We start from the raw sequence: 24,008 nt of genomic DNA, 5'->3' as shown, positions 1-24,008 counted from the left end.
TGGAGCCTTAAGTCTTCACTTCATATGCTGCCTCCCTCCCTCTCTGAAACACAGCTTTGATAAAATTCATCTGAAAGTGACCCCTCTTTGCCTTTTGCTAAAAGAGGAGAGCAAGGGGAGACTAATTATTACAACTAGCTACATGCTGTTTCCAGAGGAGATAAATGTTAGGGGGCAGGATATAAATTATCCTAAGACGCTAAATGTATTGGATGGAACAGAAGCTGCTGTAGCTCACCATTAACACCTTCTCATGAAAAAAAAATTTGAAAAGTAAAAGCAGCAATCTGTCTGACTAAAGTGACATTACGCTGGGGGAGGAAAAGGTGGATCCCTGCACTAAGACACCAACAGCAGAGGGGTGAGAGACAGAACAACGTTGACGGGGCAGACACATGGGCTCATGTAGCCAGACGTGTTTTCATTAAGTTACCACATATGAGACATGTCTGATAGTACAAACACTTCTTGGCTCTAAATTTAGCTAGTACTGCAGCAGAAAAACACTGTCTCTGTCTGCAGGGATCGGTCAAGACAGAGGAAAGATAGTCTAGGTGTATGTTATCCTTAGCTACGTTTACAGGGATACAGAACATACAGACATACACACCACAGCAAACAATACCCTGCACTGCAAGTATGGATAATTTTCATAATTGAGTATTATACAAATTATTTATTCAGTAATCAAAAATAATAATACTTTTTTTTTGGTTTGGTGTAGAGACATATAAGAGAAAGATGTCATAACAGCCATGACTATAACACACAGACTACAAACCAAAACAATTATAGTGGTACAATATGTTGAGTTGGACTTGGTACACATAAATTGGATTTGGTATTAAGAAACTCAGCTGGATTTGGTAAACATAATAACATATTGTAAATATTTGTGTGCATGTTTCAGTATTTGTGAAAGAATATGAGGGAAATTAAAGGACTACTCCAGCATTTTAGTATAACATGACCATAAAGTTGGGGCACTTACAAAACAAAAAGAAGAAAAATCCAAGCTGCAGCAAAGACAGAGATATCCTGACTTTTATTCATTGCTTATGGGTAAAGCTCCAACAAACATGGATCCTACACTTCCCATAATGCAACTCAATAGCATCTTTCTTTAGACCTTCCCTACCTACAGTTGACAAAGCTCCTCTTGAGCTACAGAAGACATTATACATGAACTGTTTTCACAGGCTGTGTAGTACTCTGTGACATTTAAATTAACTCTGACATGTTAAACTGAAGTTCCCTTTATGTATGCTAAAATAAACAAGACTGCTACTTTTTGAGCACATCCCTTCATTTTTGCTCTTTCCCAATTTCCCTTACCTCAACTTTGTACAGTCAATACACAACATCATGCTCTTGGTGCAACAGTGATTAATGTGCACAAAAAAAAGAAAAACAAACACATCACTTAAGGAAAAGTATTAGAGCACTAAAACATGTACAGGCAAAATTTATGAGTTCTCGGAAACTACCAAGAGACACCGGTATCAAACTTCAAAATTAGTTGTAATGCTGTGAGAATGAAGGAGCTGATTGGACACAGACCAACACACACAACAACAATTACACAGTTTACTGTACACACACATATACTGTACACACATGTGCAAGTTCACCAAGGTAGACATACAAAAGCTTGCACACGTACAGACATGCACACAACTTGCTGCTGTGGCTCCTGGCATCTCTTTTCACCTATTTGATTCCTCTCAAATAGCTTCAAAGTAAGAAAAATGTCAGCAATGCCATATACTTGCTTGAAGCTACAGTATATCATGCTTACACTGAGGGAAATGTTCCAAACCATGGTGCTTTACCATCACATCAAATAGAAAATTCTAGACGTCTTCAGTATCATTTTATACAGATTTCCGGCAGAATTCAGCAGGACATATGTGGTGTCATGGGAACTTGACTCAGGGGCCTGACTAGAATATCAAAAATGAAGCTCATATGGGTTTTCAATGTTTGGCTGCATTTGAATGATGGATCCACTGGTGGATTCAGCGGGTTCAAAAGGTTAAAGCCCTCCACCACATGAAACTGTTCAATTCACACTCAGACACTCACCCCTGGCCTGCTCTTCACACTCTATTTACACAAATACACAGTGAATGCAACATGTGCTCAAAGCTTTGGGCAAAAAAAAAGAAAAAGACTCTGCTTCCCTTGTGATATTTTGCACATTATTTTATTATTAATATCACAGGGAAAAATAAATATTTTGCATAATATCAACTGAGTGGCCATAGTGTATGAGTCATTTGGACAGTCAAAATGAGTGTCATTTGCACTATTTAAATGAATAGCAGACACATAAGTACAAGATATTATGGTCAATTTTATGTTGCCATAATTCCGCCTTGTACTGGAAAAGCCCTTCTTGCAAGAAATGAGAGAGCGTCTCTAAGACACAAAGACACAGACAAAGCTGCATCATTTGTTTGGAACCAGCTTCGGCAGCATGTGCACACCGCCACCACACACACGCACGCACACACAACATGAGGTCTTACCTCAGTTGAACGCCTGAGCCTAGTCTTTTCCCCTGCAGCGCAGCACTAACAGAGCTGTCTCCTCAGCTGCGATCGTCTCTATCAAACCCTCTGTCTGCCAGATAGAAAAGACTCTTCCACTCACAATCTATTTTCAGTAAACTTGCAACTCAATCTCAGGAACATTGCTCCCCATGGTGGGATGGGCTGGCTGGGGGGCCTTTCCTTCTCTTCTGCCCATGGCGATGGACGCAAGGCGGGGGGATTAAAGTGGCTCAGGACTGACTCTGGAAATAGAACACATGCTCCCACCCCTACAACACATACATGTGACCCTTCGCGGGTAGATATGCCAGCTGTGCGTACAGCAGTGGGAAACCCCTTCACAATCCTCTCCTTACATACTGTCTGCTTTATCTTTTTAAAAAAAAAATTTATGAGTGGAAGGCCTGGCTTCAAACTTTTCCAGACTGAGGGAGCGAAACAAACAAGGAGCATTTAACATCAAGGACTGGGAATGTAGGACATAAGATTCCCTGCAGTACAATGTACAACACGAGTGCCTGAAATGCTCCAGCTGAATAACACACACACAGTTTCATGTGCTGGAGGTGTTACATAACATGTTGTGGAGGACATTCGATTGGTACATCCAGTACATTGGGGGTCTCTGTCTGCTTGTGGGTGTCAGATTCTGCACAGAACTGATATATGTGATTATATGTCCTGTGCCACCTGCTGCTTTTAGCAGACTGCTGGAATATACAAACATGTAAAAGATGGTGAATTAAATAAATAAGTCCTCAAAGAGGTTTTAGCCCTGAAAAGCTGAGAGTGTAGCTTACAGTTGTCAGATATTATGAGTGGCTGGGTTGATAAATGGATGCGTTTTCAATCTACTGTTAAGGGTAATGTTTTTTTTTTTTTTTCTTTTTTATATATTCTTGTAAAACAGTAGTGGAACCCTGCATTATCTCATTACAAAGTGTATTATAGAAGTGGCGTTTTGGTAGTTGTGGTCTCACAGAAACACCAAGACAAATAAACAGCATGCTTTTTGTAAGATAGTGCAACTAATAGTTATTGTTCTTACAGATGAATCAGTTGATTAAAAGGCAGGATACGTTCACAATTCAGAAGCTGGAACCAGCAAATGTTTGACAGTTAATCAATTATAAAATCTCGTTACCCTTTAACTTTCTATCAATCAACTAACCGCAGTCTTTTAAACGCTACATCATACAGTACTATACCTGTAGGCTACAACAACTACTTAAAAAAACTGGGCAAATCACACACCAGAGACAAATTCACATTCAGTAATTAGTGAAATACATTGATAAGCAGACACAAACAGTAAACAAATCTCATAATAAATAGAATAAAATGGAAAATTGAGATAAAGGACAATGATCAGCAATCATTCCAAGTATCTCATACAGTAGCCAGAATAAATTAGAGAATAAAATATAATTTCACCAAAAAAACAAATAAAACTATTGTTGTTAATCAGCTCGTTTTAGGTGTTTAACCCAATCCCCTTTCAATAGACAGAATAATCTTGGCAGCAGAGCAGGTCTCATAAACTATTAGTATGCAATGACAACACACACGCGGTGGTGAAAAAAAGAGAAAAGAGTCGTCCCTGGAGTGAACAGAGGAGAAAAGGAAGGAAGAGCGGAGACAGTGGAGGCCTCTGCTTAAGACGGGCTTAGTTCGATTCAGAGAGTCAGAGCACAGACTTTGCTCATAAAGACACTTCAAAAGGAGACATCAAATCCTAGCGCACCGCTCCTCAATGCAAAACCCTCATGTGGAACTCCAGTAGCTTTCCAGTTCAAGGGCACCTTTTTTAACTCGGAGAAAGTTATCTCTACAGTATTCTTTCAAAACACCCTTTAAGAATTCCTTAATAAGGCTTTCCATTATGCAGTGGCACAACATGGCCAAGAATAGGCCGTTCTACTCTACTATCCACTGTTATAGATCCCATTTACTAAAACTGAACTGCACTTTTCTTGGGAACAATTAATTTCTGCAACTTTAAATTACTTTCGCTTCAAGGTAAGGAACTGAAAATGTCTCAAGCTAGAATGTGAAGAGCGAAAAAAAAGTGTGAGTGGACGGGATACAAATCTCCTGTTGACAGGGGACGACACCTAACCAGCTGCCCCCTCAGAGGTAAGGACAAGGATCAGGTCATGATGAAACCCAATGATAACCCCGCATCACCTTTCACCTCTGACACCTCATGACAATCACTTCCTTTTAAAAGCAAACTTATCTCAGCGGTCCAGCGAAGTATGGGAGGAATGAGTGCAAACTTTTATCTTACCCCTGTGGTTTGTGTGAGTCTTATCTGGACACGTATCAGCAGAGTTGGGGGATTGGGTTTCACACAGGGGTTGTGTTAATGGGCCCGCTCTTCTGTGGCCTTCTGGGTAAATTCACAGTAAGACACCCTTTGGGATCAATTACAACACTATTATAAATTTGAAAGACACCTGTTTGAACAACGCATACCACACAAACGAGCACAAATCAACAGACACGTGGGTGGGAGCTCGCACACGATACACAAAGTGGTTCAGCTGTGTGGGGATGGACTTAGCGGTCGTCTGCTAGTAGATCCATCATGTACATTTACAGTCACATTCAGGATAAAGAAACAGGAAGATACATTTTAACCACTACAACAATTTTTAAATGACTTGACAAGTCATATCTTTACATCTCACCACAAATTACTGTCAAAATGAACAGTTTTATTGCCTAAATATTAAAATATTTAAAAAAAAGGATTTTAAATTTTTTTAATATTCTTCCACTGTCTCCTCAAAAAGCATTGCGAAAGATTTAATAACGTTAATGTTACTCATGGGGGCGCAGATTCCTTTGGTTGCTGTTGAAAAATAATCTCAAGGGGACAATATATCCTTAACAAAGTTAAATCAATCTCCGCATGTTTTAAGAATTACTCATTGCCTGGATTTGAAAAGATGTGCGCAGGCAATTCACAATGCTAAGACATTATTTTCACAACACAGATGTCACTGCTGTGAGACTGACAGTATGAAGTTTCACATTTCATAAGGGCGTTAATAATAAGAAAGACTAATATAAATGAAAGAAACTCTTCAGTTACATATGAGCTCACAACCTGGCAACCAACAAGAGATATTTTAGTGTACGCATTCATTTGGCTTATGAATGACCTGTAAGTGAATACATTTATTATTTATTATAATAAAGTCATTAGAGACAACTAATACATCCTAACTATGGCTTCTTGTAAAATAGCACCATGGATATCGTCACTCAGTTCTAATATCATACTGTCTCTACTCTCCCCCGGTGGATAAAATTTAGTAGAAAAAGACATTATTCTAGACAGCTCGGAGGTTTCCAGCACTCACCCCATGCTGTGCCACACCAGATAAAATGAATCATCGCAAGCACTGCTGGCGCTTGTGTGTGCGTGTTTTGACAGAAACTTTTGTTCAAGTGAAAAAAGGATATTAAGACTATCAGTGGCATGAAAGGCAGCAAGCCTTACAGCAGTGAAGAGGGAATATGCACAGTGACTTTCAGCTGTTGTCTCACCTCAGAGCGGCAGTGTCTGTGCGCGTGTTTGTCTGAGTGTTTCTGGCATCCATGGGAGTGTGTGCGCACGTAGGGTTGGGTCTGCAGCATGCATGTGTATTTTTATTTCTTGTGTCTCTCTCTCGTGTGTGTGTGTGTGTGTATGTGTGTGCCTGAATGCATGCATGGATTTCATGTGTGCATGCTTGAGCGTGTGTTTCTGTTCGGCAGCAGACGTGTGTAGAACTGTGTCTTTTTGAGTTTGTGTACGTGTGGATGAGCACGACTGTTTTCATAGGAAACAGTGCTACTCCTGTGGGCTTTCCCTGCCTGCCACTGACAGAGCAGCTCTTACAACCATAATGTCACTCTCCTCTCACACCAGTCTTCTCCAACTTTTCTGTCTTTTTAAAAATCTCCTCCTAACTATATATATTTTTCATAGTGTGTTTGAATTGTAACAATCTGCTCCTCCTTTTCTCTGCTCTTTTCAGAAGCAAAACAGACCTTTTAAAATAACAACACATTAGAATATTAGAACTCCTCTCTGTTATCCATCCACCACTATCTACAGCAAGATCTTGCTTGCACAATGGTTGGTGAGATCTGTGTTTATCAAATTTGGCTCGATTAACTGATTACTTGTTTGGTCTATAAAATCATAGAAACTAGTAAAAAACGTCCATCCTGGTTTTCCAGAACCCAACCACATTTTAACCACATTTTAATTGTCTCATTTTGTTAGGAAAACAGTCCAAAGCCCAAAGATATTCCATTACCAATGATACAAAATGGATAAAAAACAGCAAAATCGGTGTGCAAACTTTAAAAAAAAAAAATCAAAAACAGACATGTTTTTCTCTTTACAGGCTTTCTGAAATGGTCTCTGCTGCTGTTCAAATGTTAGCAGACCTTAGCCAAATTCTTTTTCTTTTAAAACCGTTCAGCACAAAATGACAGCTGTCAATCACAACATGCTAAATAAAAAAAAAATTGTAATGAACCCCAAATCTAACAATCTGATACTTGAACAGGTTAAACAAGCTGTAAACAGTTTTTCAAAATGCTGTTCGACCCATGTTTGCCATCTTTATGACTCTAGGAAATTATGCTTTTTATTGTTTGTTTTTACTGCATCACACATAGTGTTGTGAACCATGTCCATAAGGCCAATTAAGTACAGTAATATGGAAGAATAAGAACATGACTGTATTAATGTTCCAAATATTTTGCCCCTCTCATGTATGTTAATGGAGCGCACAAAATATTAGGAACACCATTCAATATAATTGCACTCCAGTACAACACCACCACCCAGTATGACCTCAATAATAAACATAAAGTAGAATTATCACCTTTCTGACAATGTCAACAAAAACTGAAAATGTATAAGCTTCGTAAAAGTAGAATTTATGGCAGAGCTGATGTATTGGATTGCATTAGATTGCACAGGTGTTCTAATAAAGTAGCCGCTGAGTGTAATGACTAATGTGCGAGTTATTTTGGTTACTTAACTGATAACTGATCTGTGCACAGAGCATGGTTGTGAAAAAGGTAGTGTCATTACACTTCACAGAAATTCCTACAGTGTACATGTCTGTCCACACACAGTGTTGAGTTGCTGTAAGATCACACCACCAGATGCAATTAAAGCCCTACACGGATTATTTGGAGCTTTAAAATAAATGTGCGCCCCCGAGGCATTTCAACCGCAACGTCTCGTCTGTATTAGGAGGCTGCTCTCTTGAAACTTAAATCTAATGTTACCGTTTCTATCATTTATAGCTGCCACCTTCTAAATGGCTCATCTCCTGTGTGGCCCCACACATGCCAGGACATACACAGGCCCCAAGCATCATCACACTACGTACTTTCAGCTTTCAAATTACGGCCTACGGGCTGTTTTAACAAATGAAAACGGTCTCAATAAATGCCATAGAAAGAAATAAAAGACGAAACATCAACAAAAACATTCATTACATGTACTATAACAGCAGCTTAGAACAATATTAATTCCATCAACCCAAAACACAGCTTTGTTGCTTTGACTTTCCCTGTGTTTTTATGCACTGATTCTGCTTCTGTTAATCAAAACAATACTTCTTGCAAATGTGTCAGAATGAAAGCCTTCCAAGAAAATAAAGGGAACTTGCCCCTTGAACTGCTGGAGCAGTTTCAAATGTTGAGTTTTCATTAACAGCAGCAAATAAAACACAGAAAAACTTTTTATTAAAATATTATAATATAGTAGAATAGTTCAGTAAACACAAAGTTGAAGAACAGTGTGCTAATCTTCTAGCAAAAGCACAACTGGATTAATTCTGCACATTAGTTAGACTTCCTTGAACTACCAGTAATAGAGGGGGGGAAAAAAGTAAAACTTGTCCTAATTGCTACCTTGAGACAGCTTTGGCTAAAAAGAATCTTTTCCCCCATCCATCTGAGGGTTGATTGACGTTAGAGAGCCTTAACTGTTCTCCTGGGACCCTACACACAGCCCCTTTGTGCAGCCATTAGAGCCGTGCAACCATGATGTCATGCAGAGTGACTACAGCGAGGTCCATCAAAGACCAGAGCAGCGGAATGGACCTTTATTGCTCCCACACAGGAAGGGGCTGAGGTCCACTACTCTCTTTCTCTCTCTCTCTCTCTCTCTCGAGTGTGTTGTGTTTCAGTCTCCTAGTGACCCTCACCTAAACACGACGTACCCGAAGCTGGCGCATGACATCACCGCTGCCGCTCATTTATTACTTATTAAGCGCGTGTTCCATTTCTTGTAAAACATTTACACCTTTTTCACATTAGCTTTTCTTCTGTGTTGGACTCCAGAAACACTCAAGCTTTATATGTATTTTTAAGGCAGACTTAGAGTCACTGGAGGCCTGTTGTTGGTTTAGGATTCTCAAAAATATTTGAGTGGGAGAGCATGGAAGCCAGAGGGGTACGGACTGAGCCGCAAAATGGAAAATGGGAAGCGGCAGCGGTCCGATGATAAAGAACCCCTTTTTTCTGCAAAAAACAACAGCCAGACAACTCTCGCCATTGTCACTGGAAGTGTAAAATGTGTTCCACCCCTGCATATAATCCCTTCCAGCTGCTTGGAGAGTTGCGGTGTCTGTGAACGAGGGATGGTCTGTATTGTCAGTGAGTTCAAGCCCACAGACACAACCACTATTATAGATTTATTCTTAATGGGCATGGCTGTGGCCTGGCACTGCCCCCTGACCACATACCCGGGGCGACGTCTCGCCATCTCTACTCTCATACAGCTCCAGAAAAAAAGAGACGTCAGACCTTATAACTGCATAAGCAGACACAAAGTATGTGTTTTGTTGATGGTATGTGTGGCCCTTGTCAGAATAATACAGACGCCTTAACAATATGCAGAGCAGATAAGCGGGATGCGACGAACAGACACGACAAACTAAATGTTTCTCCCTGAAAAAGAAAAAAAAAATATGCCCAAGCTGCACAGCCACAGCATGTCAGTGTGTCTGGATGTTCGGAACAGAGCTGAAGGGGAAGTACTGTTTCTTGAGATGTAAGAATTGGCTGATGATAAAGGACTGTCTCTCTCTTTACATGTGGTTTGGCTTTTGGAGGATGCAAGATTCCAGCAAGAATGGGAGTTTTGTTCATCCTGTACCCTGCTTTCATCATGTTGTCATTTTAGTCTTTGATGTAGGGGATGGTTAAAACTCATTGTTTATGGTTTTTGCTGATTTTTATTGAAAATTACAGTTTTTTTTTTTTGTTTTTTTTTTAAAGAACCCAAATGATTTAAACTGACTTTCACCTAGCCCTCATGCTTCCATGCATCTACATGTTGTGATGGGGACAGCTTAGAAAAACTTCCAGTAATAAAAAGTGAGGACAGAAATGTGGTGGAAATGCAAATGAGCTGTTGATTTTACAACAGTAAGAAGAAGAAACTACAATGGTGCTTGCATTGTAAATTGTAATTATCCTAACGATAATTAGGAAGAATACAATTTATTGTGTGCACTCACGGGTATGTGATTTTGCAGTGTGTGTCCATGGCTATGTGTAGGTGTGTATATGTGTGTGTGGTTATTATAGGCGGGGGTCTTGTACTGGGCTCTGGGTGGTTAAGTAGGGAAGAGGCTGAGCTGTGACCTCGTTCCAGTCAACTGCTCAAGAAAACGGCAAGTCAGCCGAGTGTTAAGAGCAAGTGGCACTCGCCGTCTGACTCAGATCACATCCCATCAGAAGAGCCGCGCCTCACGACCACAGGGCCCTGCCACCATCTTTAACCTCTGAGCCACGCTCTCACATCAAACTGCCGCTCTTCACCCTCACTGAGCAACAGTCAGCAGCTTCTACAGTGTCAGTTATGCAAACGTTCACGGATAACGGCTCAAATCCTCCAAACATGAGTATCTGTCAGATTTAAGGCTGGGCACAATTTGAAATGTTTCAACTCTGGTGCCCACAAGACACTTAAGTTTTGGTTGAGTAGCCAAAACAAGACTTTTTTTAATACCTTACTTTGTGGAATTAAAAACTGTTCTTTTTTTCTAAAATACTGTTTTTCTTTGATACAACAAAGTCAGTCAAACTAAAAAGCATCACAGCATACAGCACAGACTGTTGTCTAAAATTTAAAAAATATAATTAAAATCAGGAAATATTTGGTTACTGACTATAAGATGAGTAAGTGAACAATATTCAAGATTCTGACAAAGCATTCAATGCCAACTTTTAGTACTTGACAGTTTGCAATACTACAGAAACAAATTTAGTGGTTACAGAAAAAGTACTGAGATTCAAGGTCAATGTTGAGTTTCTATTTCCCTTGTGTCTCTCGTCGATACTGCTGTTCATTTGCATTTACCACTAAATAGCATTTTGAAACAGGTGGGAAGTACCAGAAAAAAAGGCGGTGCTCTTCTCCCCAATCTGAACCTAACCAGTCTATTCTCTACCCTTGAGATGAAAAAAGGGGTTTTGTATAAAACCAAAAGACAGTTTCAGTACTGAAATGCAAGTATCATATCACACATATCATTATTTTTTTTGATATCCGGTTCTAATGAAGGTTCACAGACTGCCATCAGTCATATGAATGTGTCTGTATTTTGCAACTCAAAGTCTATAATGTGAACAGAACATGCATTAACAAAAAACAATGCTGGCAATGGTAATGTTTTGTTCTGTTTTAGCAAATTTAAAATAATACAGCACTGTTAAAGATTGGAAACCAGTCATGACCCATAACACAAGTTAGATACATGCTGTAATTACTGCATATACACTATTACAACTGTCAGTGCCAACAGAAATCCACTAAATAGCTGTTACCTGCTTTTTATATGGTTGTTAAAACTGGCAGGACTGGGTGAGAGGCGGTAAGGATGAGTATAAAAAAATGACTCACCTACAACACATACTTTTCATGATACCCATAATGCATGCATAATTACATGCTAAAAAAACATTCTTTTTACAGTCATAGTTTCAATCAAACAAGACAGATCTCAGTCAAGCGTAACGTTTGCTACCTAAACGTCCAACCTGCATACAAAACACGCTGCTCCGGGAACAGATGAAAGTGTTGGAATTTAAAATGTGTAGAAGAATCAGAGAGGAGGAAGGGAGGGAGGGGCTTTCTAGCAATGAAAGATTCTGGCCGCTTTCTGAAAGTGCCCCTAATCCACTCTTAACTCCATTACATATGGGACACTTTCGTTTAGAAGGCGCCGATAAGCTCAACAATAGCGAGGAGAGCCCATCCCAAATAGCATCACGTTGCAGACGCACTTTACCACAATTATTAGCAAACACAAAAAAGGGCAGCAACTGCATTTTGGGGGGAAACAATTTCAATTTTAGATATGGCTCCAGACAGAAACTGGGCCACTGCAGGCTTTGATGTCTTAATTGTGTGTGTGTGTTTTTTTTTTTTGTAATACCAAAGAAACCGAGGCTTATTGATGGAACAAAAACGCCGGAGACAGAGAGGGAGAGAGAGGAAATGGAGATGATGTGAAAGAGACAAGGAATAAAAAAAAAAAAACAAGAAAGGGGAAAAAAGATGAAAGAGGACAGCCAGAGAGAATACGAATGAAGGGATAGAGAGAAGAACGCGAGATATGGCGGGAGGGAGTGACAAATATGCTTCAGATATAGAAAGAAAGAGTGACAGAGCTGAAGTACTATGGAATCCTAGTTGAATAGGCCTTGATTAACTGTGGCATGAGGTCAAAGCATGGGGTCAAAGCAGGGCCTCTGTCTGCTGGGGCCTGGCTTAGGAAAATTATGTATGTGTGTGTGTGTGTGTGCAAGTGTAAGCGACTGTAATTTGCACTTCTGAGACATGTGAATACAGTTTGTAAGAGATGATACACAACCATTTGTCTGGTTAGTTTATAGGGCAGCTGTATTTCACTATGTGTTTGAGTGAGTACAAAGAAAAACCTCATAGAACCATGTTTTTTTATGGAGGAGGTTGCTGAACATGGCTGTTTCGGGTTTCTGAATGTGACATACTGTAATTCAGCGGCCACGCGCGTAGCCTTTTAAGAGACTTTTATGTGTTTGTTTATTTATTTAACACGGACAATTTAGCTACACATTGTTACATAAGACAACAAAAAAATGTGACAGATGCACACAGCGCTGTAGAGCTGAAGCTTTATGTAATTTGAACACCTTGTCCCTGGCTTGGCTTTTAAATTCAGGTGTTTACTTGATTTGACAAGCTAGTGTCAAGAGAAGTGTAGAGATAAATTCTGTTGATAGTAATCTGGATGTGTTTTTAGCAGGAAGGAAATTCTGCAAGCTGGAATGAAACTACGGCTACAACAATAAGTCGATTAATCAATCGAAAGAAAAATAGTTGGCATGTATTTTGATAATCGATTAATTGTTTAAGTTGATGTTCCCGCTTCTCAAATGTGAGACTTTCCTGCTTTTCTTAGTCTTACATTATAGTAAATTGAATATGTTGAGGAACTATTTGTCAGACAAAACAAAGACATTTGATGACATCATCTTGTCTTCTCGGATATGGTGATGGACATTTTTTTCTGTTTTCTGATGTTTTATAGACCAAATGATTTATCAAATAATCAAGAAAGTAATTTACAGATTAGTCGATAATTAAAATAATCATTAGTTGTAACCTTATTACTATAGATAATATAGTATTTATCCCAATTAGACAAGTACAGCTTATAGATGAGGGATGAATCATTTTTTATGTACAGTAATGTGACGCCAGGGATTGCTGTGGCACTAAAAACTCGGCAGTCCGCTATGACTGAATGAAAGTCGATGGTCGTGGAAATAGAAAGAAATAATGACACCTGGATCCACAATAAATAGTTTCTTTAACTGTATTTACTGTGGCTTCACTTTTCTCCATTTATGTGCTCCTGTGTATGTGTCTTTTTGTTTGTGCTTGCATGTGCATGGCTGTGTGTCTGAAATGCATGTGAGATGTTATACTCTCTATTCAATACACTTCAACATTCCTGAGGGAGTGAGTAACCTTGAAGACACAATACGTGAGTGCACTGACCGTATGCACTCTGGTGTACATGTGCATGTATCTGAGATTATCTGCAGTACGTATACTTTCAAAAGCGTGCATGTGCTCCTGCAGATTTTCGCGTCTGTTACAGGCCTTACCTGGGGGCTGACGCTGGGGCCGTAGCCCATGCCGGGCGAGTTCATGGAGTGGGGGCCCATTGGCGAGCTGATGACGGAAAAGGGTGAAGCTAGACCATTCATGGGCGAACTCAGCGTGCTGATGGGAGAGTGAAGAGAGCCGGAGGGCCCCATGGACGTTGGACTGAGCAGAGACGGATGCATTCCCCGGTGGGAAGTGGGTGAGCCCAGGGGCGAGGAGCTCACCTGGCCTGTCGAGTCTGTTCAGAAAAAAAAAAGAAAAAAAAAAGAAAAATGAGAATGAAAACATCTTGAAGATGTCAGCATAATAAAAGCGGTGAAACATTTTTATAAAGTCTGGCCAACATGATAGTTTCTGATGTTTAAAAGGGAACCAAAGATTTTTAAAAGCAACGTTTCCACGTTTAGGCTAATTTAATTTTTTTTTTCCTCTAGTCAATCGTTGGCACCAAGAATGCAGCACATCTGGTGAAGTGTGAAGGCAACTGTTGAATTTGAGCACAGTCCAGGAAAATGGACAATTCAGCAAAAAACACTTGTAATTCATGAGACGATTATATCTGGCAATAGCTGTTGTGGAATAAATTTAACATGACAGTTAATGGAGGCAGATTATCACTATCCAGTAGCGCTGTAACTCTCTCATACACTGGATCTGTCCCTCAGTGAAGAGTTTACCTCTTCACAAGTGCTGCCCACGGGGATCTAACAGAACAGGATATATATCTATAATGTATGTGGTTGATGAGTGGGCTGGTGGCCCCCAGGAGAATTAAAAATACGACCTTGCACCGCAGCTGGGGGCAAATCTGCAGCAAGACTGTAGTCTGAGAGTGATAAGGATAAGGTCTTTGTGTCTTTTCTTCTCTCTCCTAGACGAGTCCTACTCTTAACCTTGAACAAGCGGGCCATCTTCCTGTCAGCTGTCAACACAGAAGATATGGGACAGGCAGGAGCGTGGGCAAAGAATTTGGTGACAGGGTTGTATGTGCACAGATAACAACCCCTTCCCCTCCTGTCTAGTCTTTCAACACCGCCTATCACTCTGTTACTTTTCATTTATGATCATCTCTCTCTTTCCTTCTGTCCTACTCACTCGGTCTACTCTGGTACTCCTGCAAGAGGGATCCCTCTTGTTTAGCCCCTCTTTATTTCACTAGCTTACTTTATCAGCTGACTCATGTTGGGTGATATATACCATGAGACGACATAAATTGGATTTAGACAAATTTTGCATTAATGTGATGTGGTGCCTTCATTTTCCAGGTATTTAACTCACTAAATTAGTCCAAAACAGACATTCCCATTTGGTTATTTCTGGAAATGTTTACTATACTCTATAAATCTATAAAAACATGTATATACTGTGATATAACATTTAATCCAAATCGCCCACATCTACATCTGACGTACCACAGCTTAGGTTCACCTCTGATAAGTTCTTTGTCCTGACATACCCTCAAATATATTTTGACACTACAACTTTGCTCTCTCTGCAGCGGGGACATGGAGTAGTTATGTAAGAAGTGGGAGTGTGGTTTGTCTATCACACTCCCATGTTTCATAAGTGACTAGGTTCCTCTGCTTCCGCACGGTGGAATAAAACTGATGGATTGCTCAATTAGTTGACAGCTGAGAGTAACGAGTCCGGTTGAGAGCAATTTTCCTGTAATACTTTGTCTCTGTCCCAGCTGACTTTGCAGGATTTTTCTGAGTGTGTGTGTGTGTGTGTGTGTGTGTGTGTGTGTGTCTGTGTGTGTGTGTTCTTTGTGGGGTATTTCTGCTGCCTCGTGAATGCAGGACATAAGACGAGGGATCTTTGCATCTTTCTCCCATGTATAAGCAATTCTCAGAACGGCAAACCTAGCTGCCAGCTCAGCCAAGCAAAACACTTCCCTGCACATCCTGCTTGCCTCACGAGCACTTCCTTTGAGCACGCACGCACACACACACACACACACACACAGGCCATGTCCTTTTGAAAACAAACACACATCCTTCTTAATAAAGGGCTAACAACAGCTCTGCATCTAGCTGTATTAGTTCAGTGTTTAATCCTCTGACTGATACCCCTGGAGCTTCTATCCCTGCGATTACATTTTTTTTCCCCCTAAAATGCGCCCACACACATAATTCCTGAAAAAAATATAATAAATAAATAAAAAGCTCTCCCTGAGCCAGCAATTCCCATAACCCACCTCCAATTGGGTTTTAATTCAGGCAGATAAAGAGAGCTGTGGCATTAGGGTTGCCAATCTGCCATTGTAGGTCTCAGCAGGGGGGCAGCTCAGCTGACAGAGTCCCAGCAAGGCCCCACCTCGAGGGGGATGACAGAGACGGGCTGGGAGGTAGATCAGACTGTTTATGTCTCTTTCTCTCTCCTATTCATTCCACATGTCTCTCTCTCTTCCACTTTTTTTTTTGGAAAGGAAAGATCAGAGCAGAACATTCATTGAAAAATCTCTCTCTCTGATGTTCTTTTCACAGATGAACATGAAGCCAATTATATAGCTATGTGGTCATGTTGTATGTGAATGGTCTTTTTTTGGGCAAAGCTCCCAGAACATATAGATATCACAGCAAAATGTGCATGTGTATTTGCATGTGTGTGTATGTTTATTCTTTATAGAGTTGGGTTGCCAGTGTAGGATTACAGCAGGATGAAAAAGGACTCTGTCCTAATCCTCCCCAGAGAGGACAAGAGAGGAGAAGAGAGGAGAGGAGAGGAGAGGAGAGGAGAGGAGAGGAGAGGAGAAGAGAGGAGAGGAGAGGAGAGGAGAGGAGAGGAGAGGAGAGGAGAGGAGAGGAGAGGAGAGGAGAGGAGAGGAGAGGAGAGGAGAGGAAATGAGAGGAAATGAGAAGAGAAAAAAGGAAAAGTTAAGGAAAGCACAAGCAGGACAATGAAGGAGGAAAAAAGGAAAGGAGTGGGAAGAGACTGGAGTTTTTCACATATAGTATAACTGTCACATTGACACCCCTGCCTGTATTTCTTCATATACCCCTTTAATCTCAACCTGTTGAACTGGAAAGTGTAACATGTTTTACAAGCAGTCTTGAGAAAACACAGCAAGCTCTGGCGACCGTTTGCACTACCTGCAAAAAGCATAAAATAAACATGCTTGCGAGATAAGATAAGAATGTGTATAAAGAAAATCAGTGAGTGAGGGCGAGGCAGAGGAGGAGGAGGGAATAAAAATGATTGCTGCATCCAAGAAATGAGTGGCAGTCATCCAGGTTACCTGCGTGCCAATATACAGAAAGGTTGACTTATGTTTTGATAGCGGATAAAAAAGTGTTTCTCAGTGTTCTGAGCGTGTCGTTTGTAGCCTCTGCCTGTCAATTGGGCTGGATCGCTGGGCGCACAAAAACACAACTGACAGCTACAAATAAGCAAATTAGGGCCCATCTTACTGGCAGGCACAGAAAGAGTTCTCCACTTACCACTTCTATACTCTATACAAGCATCTCCTATTTCTAAACAATGCTTCCCTCACTCCCGCCTTTCTCGCTCTTCTGTTGTGCCGTTGGGTGTGATTACACAGAGGAAATTTGCCAATTTGTGTTCTGGCTGTTACTGGCTTGTGTGTTAAGAATATGATAAATGAATGACTGAGATGAGAACGGATGATGGGATGAAAGCGTAAATATTACAGCTATGTGTTGTTTATATAAATGCTTGAAACAACTTGTGGTGTGTTTTTTCTGACAGGTGATCTTTTGTGGTGGTTCATTGATAGCCGTCCCTCTAGAAAAATCGCTTCATCTGTCATTCGTTCGGCAGCAAAGGTGGAAATAGCACAACGCTGTTCAGGAAAGATGGGATTGGTTGGGTTCGATCTAGACAGCAGGATCTGGGGAGAACAACACGTCCATGCAAGAGAGGCTAAAAATCCGTTTCGAGTTGGAGTTCGAGACCCCCTCAAGGAGTTGGGAGATGAAAGATGTGTACGTCTGCTCCACAAAAAAAGATATCTTAATGTATGTTGAGGATTATTTCTGTTCCTTTGCTTATAGCTGTGACTGATTCTGTCTCACTAATTACGCTTTCCCCCTTTAATATGTGATTGCAGGCTTAATATAGCTGTTTAGTTGGTTTATATATTGGCTGAATTTGGCCCATGCTTTCTATGTTTTCTGCTGTATGATATGTATTTGTGCAGACATAAGGTAAAGGTACATATATAGTACATTGGGCATTTGGATACAAACTAAGCACTACAGAAATCAACTTTTCTTTCAAGATACAGGGTTGTTTTACCTCCTCATGAATCTAATAATCATTCAAATGAAACAAGCAAAAAAAGGGTTAATAACTCCCTTGTTTTTTAAATGTCAACGACTGCTAAAGAGAAGCTTTATTTCATTGGGTCACAATCACTGAGATGTCTGTGTGTAATGACAGTTTTCATAAAGACTACAAATGACTCAGCTGGCTGGCTGAAGTCGTAAACTCGCCCATGAGCTCATGTTGCCTCCGCTACCAGCGAGGGATGATGCATTATAGATGGGAAGCGCACCCCTACACCCCCACAATAGTCTGAACCATCCCGAGAACACATGAAACCTCCTAAATGCGTCATTTTCATTAATTTGGCCTGTTTTCTCACAACGTCCTTCTGTAGGTTGGTATTTTCCTCTTCTCATTGTCTCTTTTACTTAACTTCTGGCCACCAGTCTGTTTAGTCTTCCCTTTTTTGAACACATTCGCACACACAATCATAAACATGTGTCTATGCACAGGCAGACAGATGTTCATTTTTCACTTGGCGGTTAACTCTCCTCCTCTATTATTCATCTATGAGTGCCACAGCGGAGATTTAGTGGAACACAGGGGCATGGGATGTAGCGAAAAACAGAAAGGGAGCGCTCGTAAATCTCAGTAAATCACATATTTAGCCATTTTGCCTTTAAATCTCTACTTTCATGATCAGTGGACTTGACGGTCAATAGGCAAAAATCATAATGCTTTGGGGTGGTTTGCGCTCACAAAATGATGCATACAGCAGTGTCAGTTTTAGGTTAATACCCCTATAGCTTCTGTCCAATCCCACGTTCCCCTGATGCTTTGTCAGATCTTTCACTGCAGCAAAAACAGAAACAAATACACACAAGCAAAAAATATATATATATTCAGACTGGCTCCAAGCTGATCCATGCACAGACAATGGGTTTTCTATACCACCCTGCTGGCAATGGGTCAGCCAAGGGATGATGGCATTGGTGTGACAGCAGCCAGGAAAAAAAACGATCATTTCATGGATTGACTTTGGCGTAAACGAAACAGTCATGAGTCACTTGCACCTACACCGCAGCACATTAGCAAACTACGGGTTCCTCAGAGGGAGTGAACTGGATGAAGCCGCGGCCTGTCAACAATCACACACCCACCGTTTTTAGTTGGGGTTTTTTTTTTTTTGTCTATTTTTCTGTTGATTTGAGGTGACAAGCTGATTTCTTATTATTCACTGGGACTTTTAGGAGAGGCAGGTGAGTCAGTTTTGAAGTGCACAGAGCGCCAGAGCACAGTCAGGATGAAAGGCTCGTCATTAGCATTTCTCCGGATGTGTTCAGAGGAAGAAGAGAGAAGAGGGGGGAAAAAGATTCAACAAAAACCCAAGAGATTCAGTCGGTTGCATAAAAACCCAGAGCCCAAAATAACACAGGAGTCGGTCTAACAGCTTCATTTTTAGTTTTTACTGCTGATGTCTATATCACCATGACGACAGCAGGCTGATATTTTACTCAATCTTCCATGAAGCCCTGTGTGTGTGTGTGTGTGTGTGTGTGTGTTTTTATGTGTTTCAACAATTAGACTATTATCAGCCTTTTGTTAAAATGATCACACTTCCTATCTGTGATATAAATTAAATACCAACGTCAACATGTTTTGAGTGCTGCATGTACGGATGTGTGTATGTGTGTTCATTAATCAGGCAGTGTCTCTCTACTGTTTTCCACTCTATAAACATACTAATCTGGTCCCTTAAGTTAATGGTCACAGAGTAAATATCCCGGTCTGATGTGTTTACTCTGTGGCTAGGGGAGAGGTAGAGGGAGTGTGTGGATGTGTGTGTCTGGGTGTGGGTGGGGATTAGTGCAGGGGGCGGGGTCATAATTGGCTGATTACATACCAACAGGTGATGTAAAAATATGATGAGCACTGGCCAGAGTTGCTTTTGCGGTGCACTAAAATACTAATTGTCTATCTTACCTTTACCTTTCATTCTACACATCCATCAATCTACTCACATACACAACCCAACTATAATAATAATGATATAATCTCTATAGAAATCATTCAAATCAAACAAATGTCTTACTTTCCCTAGTTGTGAACTACATATACTGCAATTGATCGATACCCCCTGCAGTGTCACTCTGTGTTTTCTGGTTTCACTAAGCTTCAGTGGGTGGCAGAAATACAATAAATGAATCAATAAATAAAAACAACACCCGTTCTGTATACTTCTCATTTAGCCTACTAGAAAGTTATTTTGGGTGGCATTTCTGGTATTAGTCAGCCTTAGTATTAGTGGGTCATTGTGGGTTGAAAGGATGGGCACTTTTGAAGCCCTGACTCACTTCCGGTGTGAGTTACTGTCAGACGATGTTCTTTTCTTTTCATGTTCCATTTTGTCAGAAGACCTCATTTATTACTGCACTATTTTAAAATATTTAAACCTGATCCGAAAATCCAAATACATTTTTGATGCAAAACAATAGAGATCTGACGAGAAATGAACCAAGTAAAGGACTAACAGCCTTACTTACAGTACTCTATGCACAAAGGATGATTGACAAAAACAGGGTTTTGTCCTTAGCTGTTAGTTCCCTGTGGTCTTTGTGCTTTTTATAATCCCTGCACAATTAAAGATACACCACAGGAGAAAATGCTCTAACATTATTTTTGCATATTTTTCCTTTCTCAGTACTTTTAATCCTACATCCATGTTACAATAAGGAAGGCTTGAGGAATGTGCAAAAAGCCATTCAGTGGTGAGGGCATTTGTTTTAACAGCAGCTCCTGTCAAGACAAGATATGATCAGACAGAGAAGCAGCAACTATATCCGTTCTTTGGTGACAGCTTAAATCAAAAGTAGTCCAGTCCCTCTTTTTCTTGCCCCTATCTGCTAGCATCCATGAACCAACTTGCAGACCAAAAGAAAAAATCTAAGAGCAAAAGAAAAAGGCATTAATGTGGGCTAAGTGGCAGAAAAGAACCAAAACAGGCCACCCGTAATTTCACAGTAGGTGGGCCGCTAACAACAATCATTTGATACACAGTGTTGATATAACCCGATTCTTTTTGCCTGCCAAAACAACTGCCCTCATTAAAGACTTAATTCTTTCCCTCCCACCTCCCTTTTACTCTTTTCTGTCTCTCGCGGGCTCCTTTTATTTTCTTCCCATTTCAATTCATTGCCCTGATATCATGTGGATGAAAGCGCCGGCTCCTGGGGCATGCTGGTGCCCTCAGTGACTCTTAAGTGTCTGAAGAGGCCATGGAGCTGTGGCTGGCCATGGCTAGTTGCCAGCTGAACCACAGATTACTGGCGCTATTGCTAACTGTGCCCCGACTGCCAACGCTCTGATCTGCTGATATGGCCTAATTGTTCTCTTTAGCTCAGAGGTGATATACCATCTCTCGCTGGGAGCTCACAGCCAGAGCGCCAGCCGGCTCCAGGGCTGCACGAGAAGAAGCTGAGCACATGTTGTTGAAAGTAGCAGCCTGGAAATACTTCAGTATTATCTGACATATGACTTGTCATGTTCATGTCATGTTCACATCACTCAAAGTACTCAGAGGATGCCTCTGTCCCAATCAGGGACCCAACGACCCCCCTCCACTACACTCACCAATCAAGGAGTTAGTTTAAACCGCCAAGCTGAAGCTCAGTCAAATTGATGAACTATTAAACAGCTAGAACCACAGACATCACCACTCAGGTGTCTTAAACAGCCGGTGGCAAGGTCAAACACATTGTAGCAATCACAAATCATCTGGTACCTGTCTAATCTTAAATTTGTCAGTGTTTTGCCACAACTACTCTCTTTTCTTCTCCCAGAATCCATACAGCTGAAATTAGTTCTTTTTAATGTCAGATCATTGGCTGACAAATCCCTCTTGGTTAATGATCTGATAAGTGAAAAGAATCTGTACTGTATAGCCTATCTTTAGTTGAGATCTGGCTAAACAGCACTACTGGTATAGCAACACTGACAGAGGCTTGTCCTCTAAACTATAATTTAGTTTAATTTTTTATCAGGCAGTTGGACAAACAGGAGAGGACGAGGGATCGTAGCCATTTTCTCTACACAGTTTGTGTGTAATGACACTGACCTTGGTGAATTTACATTGTCTGAATATCTTGCTCTTGAACTCAAAGCAGAATTATCAGTACTTATCATTACATTATATCGGCCACCGGGATATTAATCACTATTCCTACAGGAATTCTCAGAGCTGATCTCATTTGCTATCACTAGATATGATCACTTAATCCTGAATGGAGACTTGAATATTCATATTAATAAAATGAATGACTCCAAAACTATGGAGCTTGTAAATTTACTGGACAGCTTTGAACTCATCCAACATGTAAATGAAGCCATTCATCAGCATGGTAAAACTTAAGACTTAGTAATAACAAAAAGGGTTAAACATTGATAATGTTTCAGTATTCAAATGATCTATTTCTGACCATCACTGTGTGTTTTTGATGCCAATCTAACCTTAACAAAGAAAAGGGAATTTTTGATTCAAAGGAGATTCCTAGAGGGCGAGGCTGAAGCAAAGTTCTCCTATATTCAACAATATCTTGTCATCTGCTTTAAATAGCATTGCTCCACTAAAGGTTTAAAAGGGGTCGACTGACAGAATCTCCCCACGGTTAAACTATAACAGTGTTAAAGAGATCAAGAGAATCTGTCAGGCAGCTGAAAGAAAATGGAGGAAAACTAGTCTCACTAGACAGTTCACTGTAACATACACAAATAAGCCATGACTGCCTTTAACAAAGCAATATGTCTGGTAAGAAAGGATTACTTTTCCAAGATTATTACAGAGAACACTGGAAACTCTAGAATATTATTCGTCACCCCACCCCCCATTCTCTGCATCAAAATGTAAAGAACTCACAGTGTTCTTCAATAACAAAATCACTCCAATGACGAGTATTGCTGCTGATGTAAACACATTACGATCTCAGCAAATCCTGTAAAAATGATGTAACCATAGGAAAATTCACCTGTATTACATTAACTGTGCTGCTTTGCAAGACTGTCACTGAATGTTACTGCTCCACCTCATGTACTGACCCTGTACCTACAGTATTCTTTAAGCAAGTGTTCAACAATGTTTCAAGTCATGCCCTTGAGATTATACATCTCTTCAAAGCAGCTGTTATTAAAGAAACCCAACCTTGATGGTAATGCACTGACCAGCTATAGGCTGATATCTAAAGTTCCATTCATTAGTAAGATACTAGAAGAGATAGTTTCAGTGCAAATAAATTCCTTTCTTAAAGAAAACAATATCCTGGGGGGATTTCAGTCAGCCTTCAGAACATATCACAGCACTGAAACTGCTCTTACTAAAATAATCAGCGACCTCAGACTAACCTTTGATGAAAATAAGGTCTCCATTCTTACACTCTTAGACCTAAGCACAGCATTTGATACGACTGACCATGATATCCTAATCAATCGTCTTGGTTGGTTGGTCTTTCTGACAGTGTGTTAAACTGGTTCAGAACATATATCAAAGAGAGAGAGATTTACGTCAGTCTTGGAGATCATGTGTCTGAGGAACATGACAATTGATTTGGGGTTCCACAAGGGAGCTGCCTTTGTCCATTATTATTCTCACTATACATGCTGCCATTTGGTGACATCATCAGAGAGCACAATGTGCTGTATGTTTCCATAGTTATATGGATGACACACAACTGTACATCTTCACTGAACCAAATGATGCTGCAGCTATAAATTCCATTGCTACCTGTCTTCTGGTAATAAATAAATGGATGAGCAATAACCTTTTAAAGTTAAACAAGGTTAAAACTGAAATCTTATTAGTTAGCCCTAAAACAAAAAGAGAAATGCTGTTTAATAATCTGGGAAAATTAACTTCCTGGACTAAATCTGAGGTTATTTGAGGAAGTTTTGGTATTATCTTAGATTCAGATTTATTATTATTACCATTACCATTTGTTACACAGATTTGATGCAAAACTTAACCATTTTTGACCACTCAAGAATTG

At 40.3% G+C, this 24,008-nt stretch overlaps 1 protein-coding gene across 4 annotated transcripts in view; it reads right to left on the bottom strand.

Moving 5' to 3' along the window:
* The window catches only part of rxraa (retinoid X receptor, alpha a), a 109,517-nt gene that overhangs the window by 28,441 nt on the left and 57,068 nt on the right, over nt 1–24,008 (bottom strand). For 2 of the 4 annotated variants that reach the window (XM_067574336.1, XM_067574338.1), the window contains exon 3: nt 13,746–13,984. In XM_067574336.1, the coding sequence (XP_067430437.1) occupies nt 13,746–13,984 (239 nt within the window). Of the gene's footprint in view, nt 1–13,736; nt 13,985–24,008 lie in introns of all 4 variants that reach the window. The other 2 variants (XM_067574335.1, XM_067574337.1) reach the window with 1 other exon arrangement.

The sequence above is a fragment of the Thunnus thynnus genome, chromosome 19 (assembly GCF_963924715.1).
Source record: "Thunnus thynnus chromosome 19, fThuThy2.1, whole genome shotgun sequence".
Taxonomy (NCBI): domain Eukaryota; kingdom Metazoa; phylum Chordata; class Actinopteri; order Scombriformes; family Scombridae; genus Thunnus; species Thunnus thynnus.
Note: the sequence above shows the minus strand (reverse complement) of the source record. Positions and strands in the feature narration are given on the sequence as shown.